We start from the raw sequence: 20,957 nt of genomic DNA on the forward strand, positions 1-20,957 counted from the left end.
CTTTGGACCTCAATAGACTCAAATTAAAAACAACTCCTGCACATTTGTGTAGCTAATCTTGCTGGTGCAAAAAACATGGCAACAGCCGGAGCTGTTGTCCTCAGCTACAAATCATTTTACTTTATTTCCAATGCATTCATCACAGAAAAACATGACGTACTGCTCAGATTTGCGTCTCGGTTTCGCCTGACCTGCATTTTTTTGCACTAAACTCCAGTGTTAACTTGTCAGCAGGGAACAGTCAAACAAACAAACAGAACTTTAGGCCTTTTGTTGAGAGCATTTTGAGTTGGTCCTGGCTCTGGAGGACTTCATTTAGTCTTGTTCAGAAAAAGTTAATGGTCTCCATCTTGTCGTCAAAAGCTCAGCATGGAGGCAATTCTGAGTATGTCGTTGTTTTCATCACTGGTTTGATCTCGGCCGTCTGCTGGACGGGCAGTGATGGGCGACATTCTACGGGTGCATTCAGTTATTTGTCACTGCTGCACTTTATGCCATTTCACACATGTGCTCTTTAATAGATCTAGATTTCAGGCAGGCTTCCATTTTCTAGACGTGTGTGTATGTCTGTGTGTTGTGATTGGCACTGAAAAGTAATTAAGCACAGACTGATTGGCCTCTTTGTAAAGCTTTCCCACGCCCAATCGCAGCCTCTTCCCTTCAAAGTTGAATGTTTGAACACACTGACCAGAGCACCTAAAACTTTGCTGAGTGTATGTAAAGTTCCTGACGCATATACAGGATGCCCTGTGGCGAGCTGATACAGTTGAGGCGATGTAGTAAGGCTTGCTGCTGCACAGTCGGACAATGGAGGAAACACATTGCAGCTTTTCTCATCAATGCAGCCTATTGTCAAGAGGTTACATAATGTGCAGCTCATACACAAAGCCTTGCTAAACATTGCGCTGCTCATCTTTGGCGACCTTTCGCAGGAACAGTCTGAAACAGTATCTGTAATCAGGGCTTTAATCTCGGGCTTTGGTCTGATAAAAAGCATCTCACACCTTGCATTTTTAAAACTAGCTGCTGATGACTGTGATCGTGTTTTACTAGCTTTATTTAGACCTGTGGTCAAAATAGCTGCAAACACAGCCTTAGCATGCTATCACCTTGTAAAATTGTTAAGGCGATTGTGTTAGCAAACAGTTGCTTTTTTACACATCGAGCAGGCACAGAGCTGCATTATGATTCATTTGGCTTCGTGTTTCTGGTCACCCGATGAATCAGTCTACACAGGAGCAGCATCTTCAGTCTGGGTCTACACAGGAAGCGCTCAGGCAAAGTGTTGGTGGGTTTGGCAGCGCTGCGACTTCAGCACACATTCAGTGTTGTTACGCACACAAAACGGAGGAAGTACTGAGTGCTGCCAAAACGTGAGTGACCTACACTCATTACTGTGCCTGAACGCACCCCGTCTAGACACGCTGAACCTGCTGCTGCTCTGCTAACATGCTGCTCATGTTACAACACAGTATTAACCTAGTGTTCACTCATTAGCTCTGTTTTGGTCTCCATCAACTCCTGAAGGAAATCTGGCTCTTTAGCAGCTAAATACTCCCCTGTGTTCACGAGCAAGGTCTTAACTTTGTTGACCGGCCGGGAAGCTTCCTGTCGCTGCAGCCAAAAACAATGACAGCGTGAGAGTGCATCCAAACCGTAAAGATGAGGGCCTGAAAGCATCGAGCTGAAGCTCTGCAGAGCAACAAGCGTGACATGATGATTCTCTGTGGGCTCATTACGATGCCACACATTCACATTATACTGTACATCAGTCCATTCACATTAATGAAATATTGATAGAGCTGCTTTAAATAAAATAAATCATCGAGATTACAGGACAGTTACCATTAATCATCCTTTTTCATCCACTCGCATAAACACGCTCTGTAAAGCTCTAATTGCTGCCACAGTGGAATACAAGGAGCTCTTTAAGCAGAGAGAGCAGCAGACGAATCCTCTCATTAACATGAATGAAGCTGTTAAATCACTCAGACTGAGTGTAAAGACATGAGATGAGGCTGATTCTGTTCTGTGGGGGAATTTTATTTAATTCCACACATCACAAGATAATTAGACTGTGGACTGAATAGAAAAATGACAATATATGAGCATTTTGAAGCTTGAAAAAAAAAATATATTTACATATCAGAGATCAGAGGAGTGATGTCAAACATTTCTTTGTTTTGAACAGTTTATTATTGTCAGTTAAACTGGGTTTAATGTTGTACTGCAGTCAGTGTTTTTATCAGTTTTCTATGTACATTTTTTTGACGATTTATTGTTTCAGGCTGTCAATATATCAATATCACGAGACGTCTGAGTGTTAGAAAAATAAAGTCTTTCAAGCTGCTTCAAGAGCACAAAGCAGAGAGAAAACACTGCAAAGACAAACTCACGGTTCAACCTTCTGTCAATGTCCAACAGCTACAAACAGTCAGCTCACATCAGTACAAGTTACATCTTTAACAGAAAAACCTTAAATTTGTGAAGGAGAAACACATCAAAGGGACGAAGAAACACTCAAATATCATGGAAATGTGGGTCAGTAAGTTCAGGTTGAAATCAAAACATCAGACAGAACATTTTATGTCTTCCTTTGCGAATTCAGCATACTGTCATTATTATTGATATTATTATCGGCAGAACAACCACAGAGCGTACAAAATATGCCGTGTGCAGATATAACAAAGCTCTCACACACACGCATATAAACTCACAATGAACCAGGACAGTTATAGTGGAGTTAACGCCATCATAGCATTCAGCCGGTCTGTTTTCAAAGCACATGACAGGGAAAACCGCTGGCACCCTCTTTGTGCTCAGCAGTTGACCAGAGTGGATCTACTATGTGTAAAAAAATACAACTGCAGGCTACAATCATGACAAGAAAGAGCAAAAACCATCAAGTGAAAAGGAATTCACAAAAACATGATGAATGTTTTAGAGATGCAGGGAAAAATATCAATAGGGTTCATTGTTGAAATTCTCTCGATATCCCAACAGCAATCTATAAATTGAATGCTCTGAAAATGAAAGCATCTGAGGCTGTCGCAGGCCTGTAATAAGCTCATCCAGTCATTTCATTCGGCCCGCGCTCACGCTGCCCGTGCACTCGTCTTCCACGAAGCCTTGCAGGTATATTGCTAAAGCTATAGCAAGCTAAGAATGTCAGTGAAAGTGCAGCCAAATCTCCCAATGCTAACATGCTAGGCTGATTGCCGTGAGCTATGATAATGTGTTGGACACGGTCAGCGATGATAACCATGTGCAGACAGCAGCAGCAGGCAGGTGGTGCACGTTCAAGTGTTTTGGCTTTGGAGAGGTCGGGATGTTTTTTGGTTGGATGCTTTCAAGATGTAGCTTAGTCTTGCTGGTTTCTCCAATGTTACCGACCACAGCTTTAAAACTGATCTTAGTACTCTTACACACTGTGCTAGTTCATTAATCCACACAGACATTTAATGACAGCATAACTACTGAAAAACAGCATCAACAATGCAAAAATCTGATAAAATGTTTTGTCTACAGCCATGCTATGAGCTCTGAGTGGCTGTATTCATGCCACGTTCACATAATACGACATAGACAGAAACTCTTTCCAATCAGGAGTAAATGAAGTAACTGTTTACAGTGACATGATAATTCAGGCTTGTGAGAAAGGAGATGATGAGTGAGCACGTGTAAGAGGAGCGGATGCAGGATGGGTGAAGGACCAGGCTTTTTGGTTGCTCTCTGTCCTCGGTTTAACCATTTAAATCATAGGTCTTACCTGCCGTAACAGTGACAGACACATAGGGTTCATATAGAGACAGACGGGGAGTCTTTGGCAGGTTTATTGTTCAAGATGGGGGGGGTGTTCTTCGACCCCCAGCAGACGTACACCTGCCTGCTGAGGACACGGTTGCTGCTGGTGTGCGTTGCTCTGCCTTTGCCCTTGCTGAAAGTTCTGTCCTGAGACAAACCAAAGCTCTTCTTATGGACGCAGCCTCTTTCCTGCAGCTGAATGTGGATGGGATGGGATGGGGCTTGGTGACCCATGCTGATGTGGACCCCCACTCGGTTCCCTCCCAGCTTGGGCCAGAAAGAGAGGAGCAGGCGGCGGAACTCCTGCTGGAAAGTCTTGTTAAAGTAGAAGTAGATGAAGGGGTTGTAGATGTGGGAGCTTTTGGCGAAGAGGGCGGGGAACACAAAGCCCTCAGGAGCCATGTACCAGTTCCCCTTGTGGAAAATGAAGAGGAAGGACACAACGGCGTACGGGGCCCAGGCAATCACAAAACCCAGGCTGATGCAGAAAAACATCTGGAAGAGGAAGATTTGAGAGTGTCACAGTGGAAAAACATCAGTGCTGAACATTCTTATTTCTTATGATGCACATTACGAACGGAGGTGCAGTCACACGGAGCATGTTTCCTGGGAGACTGTCCTCTTTAGAAAAACACAACAATAAGAAAGTCAATATTTACCTGGCAAGTCATCTTTCACAGTCATATGAATAATGACTGTTCTCTCAGAACGCGTATTCAAAGTACTTAAAATGACATTTGTTTTTAGCAGCAAAGCAGGAAATGTGTTGTTCTAAGAAACGTCTTAAGCAGAGGCACGAAGCTGCCTGACTTCAGATCTCAGAAATCTCAGATGTGTTTTTTGTCCTGTGATTTCTGAGCTTATTTATAGATGTTTACTCACGATATACATCAGTGATACTTCTATCAATGGAAAGATTGTGTTGCACTGATTCCAGGAACCCACAACTTATGGTTTTTAAGGTCTATTCACTCACCACGGACAGTCGTTTTTCAGCGTATCGCAGGTTGTTGGGGATGCCTCTTGCAGACAGCGAGTAGGAGAAGCGGGACACCTTGTAGAGGATCCGACACTGAGACACCACAATGAGGAGGACGGGAACCAGCGTGAAGCAGGCGAAGGAGCAGATGACGTAGAAGGCATCCTTGGCTGAGGTATGATAACCCCTCCAGGCGATGGTGCAGGACAGTCCATAAGGCTCGGGGACGTACTCGCCCCAGCCAAACAGAGGGAAGCTAGACCACACCGTGGCCACGAGCCAGATGCCACCGCACACTATCCGGCTGTTTGCTCCCTCCAACCACACAGCTGTGAAGAGGAACAACACCAGTTAGTACAGTTCTGCACAAAAACCAAAGTGTAAATATGATCATTTTAGCTCTGTTATAACCTCCGTTAACTATTTCCTGAAGGGCCACAGTACCACAAATTGATGTGATGGCCTTCATCAACATATTTGTTAACACATTTTGAAGGATCACATCAGAAAAGGTTGAAAATTTAAAAAAAGCTTCACAAAAAATGTTTTAGCATCTCTTTAAGCGCCATCAAAGTCCTCAAAAAGTCCACAACCAATCAACAACAGCTGCCCTCACCGTAAACCAAGCTGTAGCAGGTCTTGAGGTAGCGGGTGATGCTGATGGCGGCGATGGTGAACATGCCGCACAGGCCGAAGATGTAGCAGCCGAGGCCGTAGTAAACACACGTGATGTCTTCTCCCAGCCACGCGTGGTGAAAGGAGGACAGGATGGAGAGCGGGTAGAAGCAGATGCAGCAGAGGAAGTCGACCACGGCCAGGTTGACGCACAGCAGCTCAGAGCCCGCCATCTTCTTCCTCCTGCGGTAGCAAATCACCAGAACCAGCCCATTGCCCAGAACGGAGAGCAGAACTGGAGAAGCAGAAAACATCATTTTTGTCTCACATGATGCTGCGTTTTAGCATCGTTCAGCTCTTTGTTTTGGTTCTGTTTCACTCTTACCAATTTATTTTCTGCTTTAAATAAAACACTATAAACCTGCTGTACACAACCTGATCAGGACCAAACAGCAAGCAATCACTGTTAGCGACTAGCTGGTGAACATAGTGGAGGATTCAGCTGCTGGAGAGCCAGATATTTACCTCAGGAAAACAGAGCTGAACGGAAACTGAACACTGGACTTAAATTCCTCACATGGCCAGACTGCAAATGAATGACAGTGTTGCTTCGTATCTGCTGGAATTTGTTTGCGAACAAGCTCGCCTAAAAGCTGATGCTGTGTCAGCGTTCACAGCTTGTTTCCACTTCCCCCAGGCGGCTACAAAACCAGTTATTACAGGTCCAAGCTCCATGAAGAAATACAGTTTCTGAGTTAGCTGTTGACATTTGACACACAGTCAGTGACGCATGATGGGTGAGAACACCTGCAGTGTATTTGATGCTCCCAATCTGACCACTGCTCAACATCTGTCTGACGATCACTTTCAAGTTTCCATTGCAGAAAGGACGCACAAAGTTTGGCTGTAAGGTTTGACTGCAGCCAAGAAGACTACAGTGCATCTCCAGACCTTGACATCAACCATGCAAAGCAGCAATGTTCCTCCACTGTACTCTCTTCAGTTCATGTATCACTACAGAAATACAGACGGATTCAGCTTCCTTTCACCATTATTACATCAAGGCAAGCCGCTGGTGATGCTAATTCTCACATGAGGACACAGTGAGATGATTTCATTAAAAGAGCAAAAGCTTGTATGAATGAAACACAGAAAACATGATGTAAATGACTGTTTATCTCCTGTATTAACTTAAGGAAGGTTACAGTCTCCTCCACAACACAGCTGAGGTTTCTGTGTGCTGCTGTTTCTCATCTCCGCTTCCATCGCACTCGGTCATATTTTGCTTTTATCGATATGCATCAGCTCAACATTTAAAAACAGCTGGATGGAGCTAAAAGTACGGAGAGGTTTAGAAAAAGATTTCTTTCAATATGAGCAAACTTTAAATGAATATGGCAAAGATTTAAAAATATACTGGCTGTTAAAGGAGTCACAGACAAGAGAGGCAACAGGCACAATCACTGGTAAAATGAACAGGTATGTCACAGACTGCAATGTAAGCGCTGCAAAACAGACACTCAAGGCTCTGTCTTATTACTCCGACTCCACACTGATAAAGCCCCATCGAGGTGTCAGCGGCAGACACTGAGCAGGATGTCTCTGAAGCCAAATGAAGCCAATTAAATTTCAGTTAAAAAGTCAAAAAAGTGAGTGGAAAGTGAGAGGTCATCTGTCTGATGTCTCATCATCTGTAAATGAAAGAAAAAATAAATCCCTAGCAACATGTTGCACATCAACATTATTAAAAATATTAGATTAACAGCTTTAAAGGATTGTTCAGCCTCTCTGCTCTCTTACTTTTTCTTAAAATAAGTGATCAAACCTGCCAGCTGTGAAAGTCTTTTGATATTTAGTTTTGGCAGAAAACAACACCGACATTTCTAATATTTTCCTCTTTGGCTTTACGCGGCCGGTACCTCGTCGAGAACAGTCTTTGGACATCTTCAGGAGAGACAGAAACGTGCAGACGGTCACACATACCGACGCAGAGGATGGTCAGTCCCACACATGTGTCAGCAGCAGGGGTCAGTTTGGAGGTGAACACAGAGGCGGTCCGGTTGTCATCAGAGGAGTTCAGAGGCATTGGTGGAGCTTGTTCCTGATGTTGTTGCGGGAAAAAATCCTTGACTTGTCTCCCCTTCCAAGACGTGTGCATGGAGGCTCACTTTTATGCAGGCGGATGTGTCGCCATGGTAACTTAAAGCACGGGCTAACAAGCTCCTTTAAAAGCCCGGAGACGCCCGTGGTCTGGCGCAGAAGGTTCAGCTGAAGTGTCTGAAGGAAAGGTGTGACTCCGGCTCCTCCAGTGTCTGCAGGGAGTCCCGGAGGTGACAAAGCTCACAGCTGATGATGACACTGAGACGAACGCTGAATGCTCCAATGACGAGTCGAACCAGTCAGATTAGCTGTGACACACTTATTGTCTTTTACCTCCAGTAGGTTGAATTACATTGATTTTTTTAAAATTTCAGATTTTTATTATTTACTTTAAATAATACTATACAAAGACATATGTAACTGTTTTCAGTTTTGCACAGAAAAATGAATCTCCTTTTTACAAAATGCACTATAGTAAATTAAATACTTCTACTGCATCTCATGTACACGGTATGGAGTAACACTCAATGTTTGAATGATGAGTTCAACCAATCACATAAATTGTACAAGAGTTCTAATTTTTTTCCCCTTTTGCTTTGTTGGCTTTATTTTCAATCTTATATATATATTTCATTTAATATACTATATATATTCTTTTTTACACAGCTGTGACCAAACTGCCTCCCTCATCCTTTGGGAGTTGAAACACAATTTCACTTCACATTGTCTTCGTCGTTCCGGAATGAATTAGATCTATAGACCTTTTCCTCATTGAGTTTTCATGGCAGGAAAAGCTCGGGTGGAACAGGTGGAGCAGACAACATGAATGGTTGCTCTGTTGCAGCTATTACTGCGAGGCAACACAGCGATTGATTACGTTAACAATGCCTGACAAGCCACATGTCTGCTGTGAAGAAGGTCTGTTCAGCTTCAGCTTTGATGATTGAGTGGTTAAAATGACGTCATGCACCTATTGAAATATGTGACAAATCCCATTTTAATTACACGTCCCACAAAGCAAATAATCAGTGAAGGCCAGTGGTCCCCTCCTCAGAAACAATGGGCTCTGATGACAGTTCTGTCAATAAATAAGCTGTGATTATTAATCATGATTATTCAGCATTAAAAGAGCTTTCATTACTGCTCTGTCATTCATGTTTTTCAATCACTCTGCAGTATAATTTGTCTGCTGCCTCTTTGTAACAGCTCAAGGCTGATTTTTCTGAAGAGCACTGGTTATTCTGTTTCCAGCTGATGTGATTACATGATGCTTCGATTCTGCATTTGGGTAAACAAGTGACTTACATCCATAATATACATCCTACTGCATCATCCTGTCCTGTACCACACTATATTATACAGTACCATACAATACTATATGATACTATGCTTTAATGTTTTTAGTAACATCTGTGCTTTTTCCACTGTGTCAAGTCAAAATGTCTGCTGTACTATACTGTACTCCACTCCACTATAATGTGCTGCACTGTACTTCACTACATTATACTGTTCTGCACTCTGTTGTACAGTACTACAATGTACTGTTCTAAATTTTTTTTTTTTTTTTTCACAAATTAAGACAAACTTGTGTTCCTCCTTTCTTCCCTCATTACTCATCTCGTGACCCTCAGGTGGGCCCGACCCACATGTTGAGAACCACTGGACTAAAATACCAACAGTGACAGAATGTAGTTAAAAATGGCTCCACCTCCACCAGCTACAACAGTAAGATGCTGCTTATACACTGATTAACTCACGATGTCATGAAGTATATCATCATATACAGCATCAGCCAGAGGAAGTACTTTTGTTACTTTAAGTACATTCAGCTGATAATACATTTAAGTAGGATTTTGAAAGCAGGACTTTTACCTGTAATGGTGTATTTTTTACATTGTTGAGTATTTCTTGAGCACATGAACGTCTCGTCCCGTTGGATGAATTTGAACTTTTATTTCAGGACATCTTCAGAGAGATTTCAGATGGTTCTGTTGTTCTTTTTTCTCTCTAGCAGAAGAGATCTTGATCTAAAGCAGACCTGAGCAAATAAAGATTATACACACACACTTTATTAAACGTTAACAACTCAGAGAAATGTTACAGCTCTCATACGAAGCCACCAGCAACAAGGAGCCCGACGCCGCTGACGAGAGAAAGAAAAATCACCTTGCACCATCTGTTGACCTCCACATTGTACTACAACTCAACACGCATTAGTGAGAGAGAAAAGGGAAAGAAGACACTGGTGTTTAGGCCTTGAGTAGAAAGATAAAGTCAACTTTATTTGACGGTGAAACCTAAATAAGATCTGCGATTACAAAACAGGTTCCCCACACAGTTTTTTTATTCACAGAGGTTGGAATGCAGTACTGACAGAAAGGCATCAGAAGAGACTGGACCGAGAAAAAAAAAAAAAAAAAAAGAAGAACTCAGAAGTAAGAGAGCAGACAGTCGGGTTCAGAGGGAACACCATTCAATGTGAAGCAGTCATTCCTGTGATCTGTGGCAGTCAGACGTTCATCTATCAACTCCCAGTGTCGGAACGTGGAGGAAAAAAAACCAAAACATTGTGAGGTTATAATAAAGTCTGGAGATGCAGGGAGTGAACAGGCATCGATGCCAACGATCGCCTGTAAAAACAATTTTCTGGTGCTTTCCTTTTCTTGATATCACTACTTCATAATGAGCCTTGTTTGGAGATATATATATATATATATATATATATATATCTAAATGCCTCTTGTGCACTGTAAAATACCAGATAAGTGGTAAGACAAGTCTGAGTCTTTGCTTTTCAGCTCCGACAGAAAACCACTTGCGTTCCTACGCGGCGACTGCGCGTTCCTCGACCACAGAAACAATGTACTGTACAAAAAGTCTTAAATTGAGTGGCATTTCCCTTTAAGTAGCTTCCAAACTAACATATACACACATACGCACTCAGCAAATGTACACACTCAAGCGCATCCTGCATCCCATCATAATCCATCTGCACAATGAAACACTCAAAAATATTTGCTTCCTCAATACTCTGGAAAAAAAAAAAATAGTACTGTAGGTCTCATATGTTTTATTTCTGAAATCGACTTCTTTTAAAAGAACAGTTCAACATTTTGGGAAATTAAACTCTTATTTGTTTTCCTACTGAAAATTAAATGAGATCGATACCACTCTCATGTCTAAGTATGAAGCTACAACCAGCAGTCAGTTAGCTTAGCTTAGCATACAGACTGGAAACGGAGGGAAATAGCTAGCCTGGATGTGTACAAATGAAGCAAAATCTGCCTACAAACACCTGTTAAGTGCACTAATTGAGATGTTTTTTGTGATCAGTTCAAGCATTGAAGTGTAAAAACAACAGTTCAGAAATAGTCCAGAGTGCAACCTCCCCAAAAGTGATGATTCAGAAAGAAAACTGCCGTTAAAAACGGCGCTGTGGGCGACTGTTGGTGACGCTGTGTTGTTAAGGGTGCCAGTGAGACAATGAAGCCCGATCCAGGATGTTGAAATCACAGATTAATGCATTTAAAAGCTTATCAGACGCCAAAACACTGCACAACCGTTTGTAGCACTCACATACAGGATTTTACAACTTTAACAATGGTTTTATCTTTGGTCACGACAGTCGTGAGGTAAACAGAAGAAACACAGCGCCCACGTTACAAGAGATCACCAGGAATGTGAGCTTGCTTGTGTGTGATTGGCCAATGCAGCGCCGTGGTGGGCGGGCCCTAATGTTGACGCAGGGCTCAAATCGACCTGAACGCAGCTTTAAACGGAGCCAGGCGAGCCCACGGTTTTTATGCTAACTTAAGCTAACAGCTACAGGCTGTAGCTTCATATTCACTGTACAGACATGAGTGGCATCAATCTTCTCATCTAACTCTCAGCAACAAAGCTGATGAGTCAACTTCCCAAAATATGAAACCATCCATTTAATTCTAGTCAGGCTGAAAAACGGTTCATTCTCTGAAAGCCCTGTTCTCAATACTTTAGTGTAATTAATCTTAGAAACGCAGGTGTTGTGTTACAACTATTAGCTTCACGTTTTCACCCGGATAAAAAAATATTCACCAACACCTGAAACACAAAAATAATCTCACAAATATGACACTTACTCTTAATTGTGAACCAGATTTGACTTCATAGTCCAAAGTAGAGTCACTTCCAGAGATATCAGTCCACATCTGGGATTATTACTCTTTAGATTTACCTTTTTTGGCCACGCGCCTCCCATTCTGTCTCCAACGGGAGGTAACTGTCCTCTTGCGTCTTCTGCTCCTGATAACAGCCCTTTTTCTTCGCGACAATGGACACTGAATGTCTAGCTATGGATCTGGTCCCATCTGCCCCAAATACTCCCAAAGTCTGCAGTTCCCTTCTTCCTTAAGTGTTGGCAGCAACAAGGAAAAGCACATTAAAAAATAGACATCTTTAAATAGCTATTCAGCTCGTCTAAGTGCAGCACAATCGGAAACATTAAATTCAAGTCATAATTATTTTCTCCCCTCCCATGTATCATACAATCATTTTCAGTTAAGAAACTAAATGTGAAAGGATACATCTTTGATCAGACAAATAAACAATATACTGCAGCCACACTGTAACATCCAAAAATAGTCTTAAGTTGAAATATAGATTTTTTTTTTTTTCTGCCAAAGAAATGCTGGCGTTCTAAGTCACTCTAACTAGATTTAATATACTGTTGAGGTGTAATTTGTGTTTTTCTCTCTCTGTTAATCCTCTCCTGACAGTCCTGAACAACACGTCAAACCGTCACGGGATAAAAAAAACTCGACGTCCGCTGTCATTTGGCACATGAGGCGCTCTCACTGGCTGCCGCGCTGACGTCAGGCTCGCTGTTGTCTGCGTCTACGCTCTTGTCCTGGGTGTCGTTACTATTACTGCTGTTGTTGTTGTTGTTGTTGTTGTTGTTCTGGACACTCTGGAGGCCGTGGCTGTTGTTCTGGACCAGAGTGGAGCTGCTGAGCTTCAACTCCTCCAGCTTCTTCCACAGCTCGTCCCTCTCCTGCTCCTTCTTCTTCTCCCTGTGAAGACCACGTTTTAACGATATAAGCATAAAGTGGCTCGTTTTCCTCAACAGTGTTTCGTTAGAAATGAAATCAGTTTTCACGGGGAGGCGTAGCTGCTGTGACCGACCTCCAGAACAACCACTGCTGCTTATTGTTTGTTGGTTGAAATGTTCAAAAAACCACAGGATGAGTCTTCGCGTATTCTCACAGAGTTATATGACCATCTGTCCTTCACTATGCAGTACAGTACAAGTGATATGTATTCAGAGCCTGCTTTCACAGTGTGGGACTCAGCTACAGGGATATATGTGTGTGTGTGTGTGTGTGTGTGTGTGTGTGTGTGTGTGTGTGAGGCAAGTGTTGCATAAACCTTTCTCAAAACCATCCTGTGGGGGCCACCTGACTTCAGCGGTGCCTTTATACTAAAAGCCATAGGGATCAAATTTAATATTACTGATCACAGCTTTCTCAGGGCAGAGGTGATCAGAGAACAGTGTATCTCACTCTTGAAAGGGAAAAATTCCACCTTAAAGCAAAATAACGCTGATTAAAAACTCATACCTTGCACTCTGATTGTTAAAAGCACCTTTTCAGGAGGTATTCAGACTCCTTCACCTGTTGGACACGTGTTAATGATTTAATTCAAATGGACTTAATAAGATGTGAGACAGACCTTGACTGGTGTCAGTCTGTGCTAAGTTGCTAAATGCTAAAATTGCCTGCATTTATGTAGCATTTTTCTAGTGTTGCCGACCACTCAAAGCACTTATACAGTCACATGTATACAGTGGCCACCAGGAGCTCATCATGAGCATCATAAGCATTCACACTCACCGTGTACATTTGCTCAACTATAGTGTTGAATTTTACTGTATTACTGTCAATTAAAAAAAACCAAACAACCATACTAGCGTCACTGAAAACAATTTGCGTTATTATAAAAATGCAGAACACATATTTTGTGAAATTATAAAAAAGCATTTCTTCAACCAGACATTCTGTTTTCACTCCTCTCAGAGTCTTTGTAGCTGACTATAGTAACCTCATTAACATCTGGTTTGCAAGCTGAAATTGAAATGACATGACTGAGCGGCAGCACTTTGTACCCTGAGGGGCAGGATTGAGAGATTGCACTGATTCATGCTTTCAGAGAGACGTTAATGGAGTGAAGAGGACAAACTGGTTCTGTGGCCTCAGGGTCAAAGACTGAAACTGGCCCAGCAGATGATACATATGATTTACGGCCCATGTTTCACACTATGGAAGTGTCTGTTACTGACCGCTGCCTGTCTGCTTTATAGGAGGAAGTCAGCTCATCGAACAGAGTGCAGTTCATCTCCATCAGCGTCTTCAGGACGTTGTAGACCAGAGCGACGATTGTCCTGCAACACAGCAGAGATACTCCGGCATCAGTGACACAGCTGGAAGACACCACAATCATGTGCTCACTGCAGTGTTCGTTTAAAGGGCCGATCCGAACCAGCAGGTCAGACTTTTCTAAGAAATCAGAATTACGAACTGACAAGCAAACGTCTTAATGTCTCTCTGTGTGCAGCAACTAAATGAATGACACTGTGTTCACAGGTTTGTCTCACTTTTCTGTCCAAGAAAACGGTAAATGATGAGACGTCGTGTCATCGCGGTGGCGTCTGTATGTCTGTCTGCAGTGTGTGTGTGTGTGTGTGTGTAAACACACTGTGACGAGCAGCAGATGACAGCGGCTTCAAACACACACACAGCTGGACGTTTGGGAACCGTACATTGAGTCCACGCTCGACAGGTCCGCTGGCTAAGGATTCACATGTGGTTGAAAGTGTGAATCAATAAGTGGACTTTGAGCTCAGACTCTATTCATCAAACAGTTTCTTTACAACGCTGAGTACCTCAGGAGTTACCATGGCAACGCAGCTAAGCGTGTGTAACTGTACGTGAACGATATTAAGTTCGCTGGACAGCTTGGCCCTCTCTGGACTCGAGTACTTACGGATTCCAGTGCTCTTTGGAGATTCTGTACAGGCTACCGAACACGATGGGAAGGATCTTGTCGATGTTCTCCTCGATGAGGCTGAGGATGTACTCGTTATTCCAGAAGTACAGCGCTCGCTCTGCTACCTGCCAGGACAGAGAGACGGAGAACAGTGACAAAGTCTCCCCATGAGGCTGACTGAGAGGGGTTGAGCTGCTTAATGACGAAGGTTCAGATGAGGAAAACAAAAGCCCCTTTCAGACATGCATCTTGTAGCGTACATGTGATGGAAGTTCACTTCACCATCATGTCACGTAAAGTGTTACCAACATATTGATGAAAGGAGCGCTGGCAGACGACAAAAACAAAGGCCTGTGTGTCTCTGTATGTTTGTGTACCTGAAAGTGTGGGTTGGCCACACATTTAGAGATCTGTTTGAACAACGGCTCCTGGATTTTCTTGAATTGCGTTGGCTCGATGACATCCAGAATCTCCTCAATCTCCCCGAGGAACATCACCTAATTAGAGGAGAGGTGCAGAGCGTGAAGCCACATTCAGATCTGGTAGACGACTGTGATAAGTGGGATGTGTGCTTACGGACAGAATACCTCTTTCTGGCTGCAGGTTTTAGGCCAAAACTTCAGCAGCCCGCGGATCACCTGCACAGACAACAAGAGAATTTCAGGAGAATTTCGGTCTAATTTCTGCCAAAAAAAGCAACAGTCTGTTTGAGTGGGCGGCTGCTGGCACCCACAACAAATCTCTCCACAGTGTACGTTGACTAATTTAGTGCTCGAGGCTTTTTTTGCTTTGAGTGGGAAGAATGATTTTTAAAAAAAAAAAAAAAAAGAAAGTACCGGTTCAGTGAGTGTAGGATCCTTCTCCAGGAACTGGACCACACAGTAGGCCAGCTGAGGGACACAAGAGGAAAACAGTAAATGTACCCAAAGACCGCATCAGACCAAACCTCTTGTTAAATGTGTATTTGGGGTGAATTCATTAATTATTCTTATTGATTTCTTATGTGGAAAATGTAAGAAATTGAAGATGCACTGAGAAACAGTAATAATCACTGAGCCAGTGCATTTCCACATCTGTACCACCAGGAGGTGCTGCAGTGCAGAGATTACATCAGGACTGTGCTTCAACCTGTTTTTTTTATTTTTTAAATTATAGCTGTATGATTCAGCTACACACTCTGTCAAATCTTTTCTGTGCAGTTTTGAATGACATAAAGCAAACATTAATGCATGTTATGACAAAAATAATAGAATTAATAGCAGACAGTTTCTCCTACCTGCGCATGGAAAAGGGACAACGCTTTAGCTGTGTGTAACGGGATGAGCACCTTCATGAGGAACTGCTTGTGCTCTGCCTTCAGAGGCAACGCAAACCCGTTGATGATACTGTAAACAGAAACACAAGAGGACAACGGTAAGACAGATTACTGCACAGAAAGACAAAACAGCAGCACAGACTGAACGCTACAAAATCAGAGCGGAGCGCGGTGGTGAATACATTCAGCTCCTGAGGCCGAAAAAAGACATGGAGAGAATTCACTGCAAGATGACAGAAGAGAGGACGCCTGAGGGGCCTTTTAGTTTAGGACTGCAAGAGAGCACAAGTCCTCCACGTCCAAGCCTGTTTACAACCCGGACTGTGTGCAGTAAAGCTCAGGCTGAATAAAGAACAGGTTTCTCTTGTACTGATCATCTTTCTTTGAGGGTGTACAAACAAGACAGTTTCAAAAAACAAGTCATCGTACTTGTTAAAAGGACAGAAAGAAGCCAAATTTTCAACTTTTCAAATGAATTATTATGACCAAATGTGTTCCAGCTGAACGAATTATGAGGAAGTTTTAAAGTTCTACTTACACACATTCAGCACTCAGAGCCAAAGCACATCAGTGGTGATTCATGGTTACATGACGACCAGACGTCATTACTCACCTTCCCAGGATTTCCAGCAGCTCAGCAACTCCGTTGAAGTGCTCAGTTTCATAGATGAACCTGCAACAGCCACAAAAATTGTGAAGCACACAAACGCAAAAAAAACGCAGAAAACAGGACACACAAGTGATTCAGCTGCTCACAGTACTGTGCTCCTTTGAAATATCAACGCGCTCATTTGGGAGTTGGGTTTTATGAACAAAATGTTCCTGCTGTCGCCTTGATTCTCAGACATTCAGACCACAAAACTCTTGTTTCCTATATTTAGTTTAGGTTTTTTTTTTTTTTGGCCTAAATTAGCCGTCAGAGTGCATTTGGTCTGGGATCACTTGTATGTTCTGGGCCTGAAACCTCAAATCTCCGAGCCTTACGTAACGTGATGATCCATACCATCTTTCACCTCCTCTGTCTGGTAACCCGCTTCCATCTAGCCCTGCACCCATGGTATGTACAGACAGAGCCTGACAACTGTGGCACTATTTTTATTCCCAGCGACAGATGGTCAAAGTGGGTGCACCCGTTTTGCCACCTTGCCTGTTGGAAACGACATCAAGTGCCCCCCTGCTTCAATCATCTGAAGCCCATTGTCACGCAGCAACAGGAGGCAGAAGAGTCAACACACTGCTGCTGAGGATATCTGATGCCTCCATGTGAACATTTTTCCTCTTCCCCTCTGGTTTAAGGGGCTGGGATGAATCTGTTTTTGCCTACACGGTGTAGTGACATCAACAACTCAGATGAACTGTCTTTTCCAAATGAAGTTTCTGACTTGTAGGAATCCTCAGTGAAAGTCCATCGCAATCAAATAGTTCCAGAAACTATACAGACAAAGGAAGTAAAGTGGAAAATAAAAAGCCTCGTCTAAAGACCCATGAAGATCAGTCCCATTCATGTGATGACAGATCATTTTTATAGGAGGAAACAACAGCGCAGAATCTTCATGTTGCTTGTTTGAACCCTTGGAAACTACTACCTGAGGAGAAAGGACTTTGTGGCACCTGCAGCAGCACAGGAACAAGATTTAGTTTGTATTTCCTCTGGCTGACATGCAGGTGTAGTTTCTGATTTCCTCAAAAGGTTTTCAGTCCTTAGGAACATTTCCTGTGGTGCAGAGGCCCGACAGAGCTCCTGGTGCCTTCCTTATGAAACTTTATTCTCAGATATGGAGGTACTTGTGAAAGGCACTGTTCCAAAACATTTTGCCAAAGATTCAGTGGTGACTTTCAATTTCTCATTTCAACTGGCTGATGTAAAAAGAAAACACAGGGAACAGGTGTTAGGATCAGGAGACTGTTGGGATCATAAGAACAGTTGCAGTGACTTTGCTGAAAGCAGGAAGTGACGCCACACCAACTGGTTTGTGATTTTTCTTACATCCCTGAACATTACACAGACCTACTCGTCTGTGGCAGTTGTCTGAGCCTGTTTGTCGTCTACGTTACGCTTTGCTTTGACGCTGCCTTCCTGGCCAAGTCTATCTCGACATTTTAATCTCAGTGAGACTTTTTACCTGGTTTAAATAAAGAAAGAAAAGGCAAGAAAACAGGACTACGTGATGGGACATCAAACACGTTCATGTTTCCAACATTTCACTCACCGCAAGAAAATGTTGTTGATCTGCTTCCTGATGAAAGCCCTCAACCCCAGGAACTTTCCATAAATCCGATGCAGGATGGTCTTCAGGAAGTCCCTCTCCCTCGGGTCCTCACTGTCGAACAGCTCCAGCAGCTGAAAGGACGGACAGAGAAGAAGACAAACACACACGGCTTCAGTTCTGAGTCCATCTGAAAAGGGTTTTCAGTGAAGTGACAGTACTACCTTCTATCATGTCTCCAGACTGTAGACGTAACTGTATTGTCATGACTTGAAATTTTGTACTTGTACTGGGATCATTTTTGACCAATAGAGCATTTGACTGAATGGGAAGAACATATATTCAATTACATTTGCATATCTTTAAATGCTTGCTACATAGTCAGGGTTTGGGTTGTAGATGCTGGTTGCGATCGATCGGGCCGTTTGTCTCTAATTTTCCCTGGTTAATTACAGCAAAGTGAACAGATGACATAATCGATCGATAGATCGCCCGCTGAGCTGGAGACAGACTCTACATCTTGTCTCATTATCAATGCAGTTGCCAGACGACTCACTGAATATGTGGCCTTTGTTATGTGATGTCCTGGACAATCTCCCCTGAGGCATAATAAGCCTTCACTATAAAACGCTGCAGGTTCGCCTGATACTGCTCCTGAAGTGCTGCTGGCTGCTGTGATTACTTATTGTGAAATGAGCTTTCTCCATATCTCACACATCTAAGCTAACTAACAAACTAGGGACGCCTTTTCGACCAAGCTTAACAACTTTATTGTGCTTGCTGTAAGGCTGTAAATTATCAGGTCATATCCTACCAGCATCTTACATAACAAATATACAGTATGTACGGTATGCCTGGATGCTCTGTACTGTAAATGGATCTGAAATCTCTGGAATTTAACAGCTATTTCCAGCAACATATGATAAGTCATCATTACAATAATGTTGAGGGCAGCAGGGCCAATGCCATCGAGATGAGACACAGTGTTTTCAGGCTCAAATCAGCTTCAGGGTTTTTATCTTCCACTAGCGAGCCGACAGCACCTCAGTGACAGGTGCCTATTTTTAAACCTGTGTCTATCCAGGAAAGGGTTTCATCATGGACATATGTTCTTCTTCTGCACTGCGCTGAATCACATTCATTCAGCCACACATGTCAAACGCTGGGAGTTTAAACAGTGCAACCGGTCCTTATTTGCTGTAACCGAGCAGCGCTCATGTAACAACTGGAGATCTGCTCAGGTGCATCACACGGTTTTCAAGATCTCAGGTCTGGCTTCTTTGGTGCCCAAACATATTTTCCAAGTTCCCAGGCTTCGAGTTAGCCCTTACTAGTCACCATCACCCTCCATACTGGACCAAGAAGCACAGCAAATAACAGCTCTGAGGGCGATCAGGCCTTTTCTTGCAATGCCTTAAATTAATGTCCAGGACTTCCTTGTGGCGTGGCGGTGTTGGATTTACAGGATTTTACCTTGAAGTATTTGAATCTGCACATACACATTTCCATCTATTAAAACTGTCTACCAATCAAATGTACAATTTGTTTTCTGAGGATTATCTGCTTGTGTCTCTTTTCTGTTATTGTAAATTAAATATCTGTGTGTAATGGACTGTTATTGTGACACAGGGTGTAATTTGAAGACATCGCCTCGGGCTCTGGGATCATTTCTTAGTCCAGGCCTGAACAGCAAGACACTGATTGTCTCATGAAACTGATGCATGTACACAGAGGGAGGGAGGAAAAATAAAAGAGGCTTCTGTAAATATATTCATGAAAACCCTTTTTTCTCCAAACTTTATATTCTTGAGAAACTTTTGACCACTCAGCTGAGCTGCTGTTGATTGATGGGGACAGAATGGGACACAGACATTGGCTTTATTATGAAACAAAAGCTGCACAGAGTATAATTCAGACATGCAGTGTGTGCCTGAGGAAATGTCAATATTCAATCACAATAGGCCGCACCAGGATTGGAGTTTTCTCAGGAGCCTGACCAGAACATGTCCCTGAATAACCGAGGCAGCCACAGTGTGATTTTCACCTAGAGTCCAGAAACAAAGTATTGCTAGGCTACATGTTATCTGCAGTTACACACAAGGCCCACTCATGAAGGCAATTAGCTTAAAAAAAAAAGATTTCTATATTTACTTATAAAACCTCAGGCTCCATCTGGCTGGACGATGTCACGTCAGAGTTCATCTGTTCTCATCTGTACCTTGATATGATTTTGTTTTGTGATTAAATGTCTTTACCAGTTGTGTGTGAGGATCAGTACAGCCACAAGGAGCTGCTGACAGGGATATCAGATTTTCGCACCCTGCTACAGCGTGTATGTGTGTTCTTGGTTTTATGACTCAGAGAGGATGGAGGTACACACGGGCATGAAAGCAACCAACAACACACCGAGGACACGCTGGAAACTGATCATTTAAAGTCAACACATACACAGTTAGTTGTATGCAAATATGTGTTCCTGGCTGCTCTGAAAGAGTGCTTTATCAGCTCTGTTGTATGGATTTAGCAGGACAAAGCTGCCACACACAGTCTGCAGCTGAAACAGGGAGCCGTCTCACAGCCTCGCACTTTGCAACTGCATAAACTCAACATTGTGTGCAAAAACAAATGTGTTTTACAGTTGAATAGTTTAGTTACAACTAGACTGAGCCAACAAAACAGTATTCAGCATGCCGGGCTTGGAAATGATTTAAGCTCCCACAATGTTCAATTCACTTCTAACAGGAGCATTTCAGCTATTGTTCATAGGAATATTAAACTGAGGAAATCAATAACACATAGACCATTGAAACTTTCTGAAACAGGTTTGGATTTAAATGCATCAAGCTTTTCAAAACCCAAACACTTGATAATAAACCAGAAACTGAGCAAAAGCAGATCCCTCACACCAACAAAGACA

At 42.8% G+C, this 20,957-nt stretch overlaps 2 protein-coding genes across 2 annotated transcripts in view; both read right to left on the bottom strand.

Annotated features, from left to right (window-relative positions):
- Positions 1–3,798: 3,798 nt before the first annotated feature.
- opn8c (opsin 8, group member c) lies at positions 3,799–7,484 on the bottom strand. The gene is made up of 4 exons (XM_076756914.1): positions 7,382–7,484; positions 5,400–5,693; positions 4,781–5,112; positions 3,799–4,299 (listed from the first exon to the last, which is right to left on the bottom strand). The coding sequence occupies exons 1-4, from the start codon at positions 7,482–7,484 to the stop codon at positions 3,799–3,801; spliced, it is 1,230 nt and encodes a 409-aa protein (XP_076613029.1).
- A 2,262-nt stretch (positions 7,485–9,746) lies between these two features.
- Positions 9,747–20,957, bottom strand: part of ppp2r5a (protein phosphatase 2, regulatory subunit B', alpha isoform) — a 39,213-nt gene continuing 28,002 nt past the window's right edge. The window contains exons 5-13 of the mRNA XM_076756302.1: positions 18,044–18,174; positions 16,447–16,506; positions 15,795–15,903; positions 15,355–15,408; positions 15,106–15,156; positions 14,896–15,015; positions 14,516–14,643; positions 13,812–13,913; positions 9,747–12,546 (exon numbers count right to left, since the gene is read on the bottom strand). Of these exons, the coding sequence (XP_076612417.1) occupies positions 12,306–12,546; positions 13,812–13,913; positions 14,516–14,643; positions 14,896–15,015; positions 15,106–15,156; positions 15,355–15,408; positions 15,795–15,903; positions 16,447–16,506; positions 18,044–18,174 (996 nt within the window). The 3' untranslated portion in view covers positions 9,747–12,305. The remainder of the gene's footprint in view (positions 12,547–13,811; positions 13,914–14,515; positions 14,644–14,895; positions 15,016–15,105; positions 15,157–15,354; positions 15,409–15,794; positions 15,904–16,446; positions 16,507–18,043; positions 18,175–20,957) is intronic.

Source organism: Chaetodon auriga, chromosome 18 (assembly GCF_051107435.1).
Source record: "Chaetodon auriga isolate fChaAug3 chromosome 18, fChaAug3.hap1, whole genome shotgun sequence".
Classification (NCBI taxonomy): Eukaryota; Metazoa; Chordata; class Actinopteri; order Chaetodontiformes; family Chaetodontidae; genus Chaetodon; species Chaetodon auriga.